At 34.0% G+C, this 3,568-nt stretch overlaps 1 protein-coding gene across 1 annotated transcript; it reads left to right on the top strand.

Moving 5' to 3' along the window:
- Nucleotides 1-959: 959 nt before the first annotated feature.
- On the top strand, nucleotides 960-3,185 carry LOC128554922 (somatostatin receptor type 2-like). The gene has a single exon (XM_053536257.1). It carries the CDS (start codon nucleotides 960-962, stop codon nucleotides 2,319-2,321), a length of 1,362 nt encoding a protein of 453 aa, XP_053392232.1. The 3' UTR covers nucleotides 2,322-3,185.
- Nucleotides 3,186-3,568: the final 383 nt, after the last annotated feature.

The raw sequence follows: 3,568 nt of genomic DNA, 5'->3' as shown, positions 1-3,568 counted from the left end.
CACTGAGTTATTGTCCTTTGATCATTCAACAATAGTATACCATAGAACCATTACTTCTACGGAGTATTCCTTAGCAACACTTAATGGATTTCAGAGAAACTTCAGAGGAAGCTTCACTTTTAAGAGGAGATGAACATGTTGTCTTCATATTTCGGTTGGATGATGTTTCACTGAGTTATTGCCCTTTGATTATTTAACATTTGTATACTAAAGCGTCGTATTCCTCAGCAACCACTCGTCGAAATTGCGCGAAATTTCATTTAAAGCTTTAATTCTAAGAGGAGATGGGCATATTATCTTCATATTCCGGTCTGATGATTTTTCACCACATAAATTTGAACGCGTATTCCTCAGCAACCACTGGCTGGCCTTTAGAAAAAATATAGGAAGCTTCATCCGCAATATAGTAGCCGCTACGTCTTGTCAGGAGTATGCATAAGCAACCCTGACTGAGATTCAGCGAAACTTCCTAAGAAGTTTATTTCCAAAAAGAAACTTATGTTCCGGTCTGTTTTATTTTCACTAAATTATATCTCTTAAATTTATCAACGTTTAGTACACTATGGAACCATTTCTTTTCCGGAGTATTTCTCAGCAATCACTCGTTGGAATTGATAGAAACTTCATAGAAGGCTTCATCCCTAAGAGGAGATGCAAATGTTGTCTTTATATTCCAGCTTAATGCTTTTTCACTGAGTCATTGCCCGTCGATTATTTAATATAAGAAAACTATAGCGCCATCCGTGTATCCAGTTAATTCCGCTTTTGTGCTTTAAAAATGCTATAATCATACTTCAGGGAGCAACCATCGGTTTTACCAATATTTTCATGTTTTAAATAGAGTTAACATACATCGCTGCAAATATTTACTAACATACTTCATGTACTTAGTCAATGCATGACGAAACAGTTAAGTATGATATTTTATTTACATTTTAATTACATCATTACAGGTAAATATGGGATGTACATGGATATCTGTTGTAAGCCTTATAGTGCTGATATTTACATCTTTCCTGGCAAACATGAAAGCAGTAACAATTACTCTACCAACAGTTACTACTGAAGAAGAAACACTGATACAGAGCTCTCCAGTTTCAACGACAGTACCATCCAAACTAATGTCTTCGGAGACCGTTACTACGAGGAACAAGGTAGACACAAAATGTCATTCCAGTGGAATAGACGGGTTACAAAATGCTAATTTTGAGAGTGGTAAGAATAATATATCAGAAACTAAGTGTACCTACTCTGATAATGTTACCACACAAGCTGTTACATCCATAGGTACTGAGGCAGAGAAAAAGCCTGCACTAGCTGTTACCTACAGAGATTTTCCAGAGTATATCCACTATAAAAATTTAGAACGTATTATACCATTCTTGACAAACATTCCTGGTTTTATCACAAATACGCTTACAATTGTCATAGCCAGTCACATAAAATCTCATCATACTTCGGAGATATACATGATTGTGTTAGGCTGTACAGACTTGCTTACTGTTACTGCTAGATTTACCTATAGAATGATAGAATTGTACTCTGAAACAAAGTCTTCGGCATATTGTAAAATTCTTTCGTATATTTTAACAGTAGCTCAGGTATATTCAAATCTTATTTTGGTATCATGGACTCTTGAACGTTTCATAGCAGTGATTTTTCCCATTAAATTAGCGTCTTGGTGTTCAATTAGAAACACAAAGATAACATCTGGCCTGTTACTATTGTTTTGTATGGCGATCACAATACCATACATCACAGAAGTTGACGCAATAAATATTTGGAATGGGAAGACCCTAGTTAATGTTTGCCAGTTTTCAGAATTTATGTATTCAACTTGGACTCATATTGAATCTGTTTATTACATTTACCTTCCCATGATGTTAGTATGCACGTGCAATTTAGCAATTCTTTGTAGGCTTAATACTATGACGAAAGCCCGAATTAACATGGCTAGCAATCAAGATACAATCGATAAAAAGTCCAAAGAAAATCGGAAAATGACAATATTATTGTTAAGTATTTCAGGGACATTTATATTTTTGCATATTCCACACGCTATAGCTTTGGTGGTAGGGTATATGCATCCGGATCTTATTGTTTTTTTGCTAGAAGATCCTCATGGTTTTGCAAAATACCTATTGTATGTAACCTGTGGCTTTTTTGTCACGGAATTTCAAAATTCCATTAACTTTTTTCTTTACTGTATAACAGGAACCAAATTCAGGTCAACATTTAAAAGAATAATCTGCTGTCACAGTACAGTTAAGCGATCGGAGACAAACACACAAACATCCAATACACGTTCTACAACATTTTGAAAACACACCAATCTTGACTTTCAGAACAAGATAAGGAAAGAAAAGAAATGCAATTCATTAACTTTATTAACACTTATTATCAATTTACAATATGGAAAATGGTATCTTCTGTCCTCTATCATGTGGGTTACTAGGCTATTTATCGTTTACTGTAAAAACATCTATCCGCCACGCTTCAGTAAAGCATGGCAATTCACCTAATGTACAATAAGACATAGTTTTTATCTGTAATTGGTACATGTGATAAATCAGCTTTTGAGGCCCGCATAGAGATAAATGTTTCTTGCCATAAATATTTGTAAGTTACAAGAATTTACCATCAATTTTAGATATATACAACCAACGTGATAGGACTGTATATAGATTAAATACCAAATTCATGATTGAGACAATCACTATTTTCATGCTGAAGAATGCGTTACTATTGAATCATAACAAAACATTTTGCATGTAAATTGCCCTTAATATAAGGGCTTGAAAGATGTGAATGGTTTTCACCATATGCCAATCAGTAAATTCACAAGCATCATGGGAAAGGCTAGCATAATTAGAAAGGGTATAATTTTAACTGGCTGAATAGATATCTTAAACTATAAGTAGATATATTTTGCGTTTATTGTATAAATATGATTTAATTCCGCTCATTTATATCATACCCAATACCATTTCTTTTATCATTTTATGGCATTGACGGTCATTGACAAGTTATTTGTGTTCATGATTAGTTGACAGCATGGAAGATCCATCGCGTAATTACGGTTATACAAAACAGGAAGATTGTTGCTAAATTTCTTATGTAAAAGCTCTAGTGCATGGTTTACTAAACGGATGTTTACTTTTTAAATAATTGAACTGATTACTTACAGTTTGCGCCTGTAAAATAAAACAATATCAATATTTTTGTGTTGACTTTTCATTGTGTATATATCATAAATACATGCCTGTTTAGTGTTAAGCAATTCTGCTTGTCCGACATTTCAAAACATCGAAAATTCTGTTCGCAAATAAAGCGAAACGCCATTGTTTGCTGTAATCCTAAATTAATACGGCATGTGAGATAACGAGAACGACGACAAGATCACAAAAAAAAAAAAAAAAAAAAAAAAAAAAAATAAGGCGAAACCCTGTAGCAGTTTATGTATGGATGTGTACGAGACAGACGGGAAGACGGGACACACAATAAATCGATTGAAAACAAGTGCATATTAAACACAGACACCACCATGGAATGGTCATTCGTCGGAGTT

The sequence above is a fragment of the Mercenaria mercenaria genome, unplaced genomic scaffold (assembly GCF_021730395.1).
Source record: "Mercenaria mercenaria strain notata unplaced genomic scaffold, MADL_Memer_1 contig_873, whole genome shotgun sequence".
Classification (NCBI taxonomy): Eukaryota; Metazoa; Mollusca; class Bivalvia; order Venerida; family Veneridae; genus Mercenaria; species Mercenaria mercenaria.
This window is presented reverse-complemented; position numbering and strand designations above follow the sequence as displayed.

Excerpts from the sequence above, each read along its gene's own strand:
- LOC128554922 (XM_053536257.1), top strand. The coding sequence starts at position 960 with ATGGGATGTACATGGATATCTGTTGTAAGCCTTATAGTGCTGATATTT.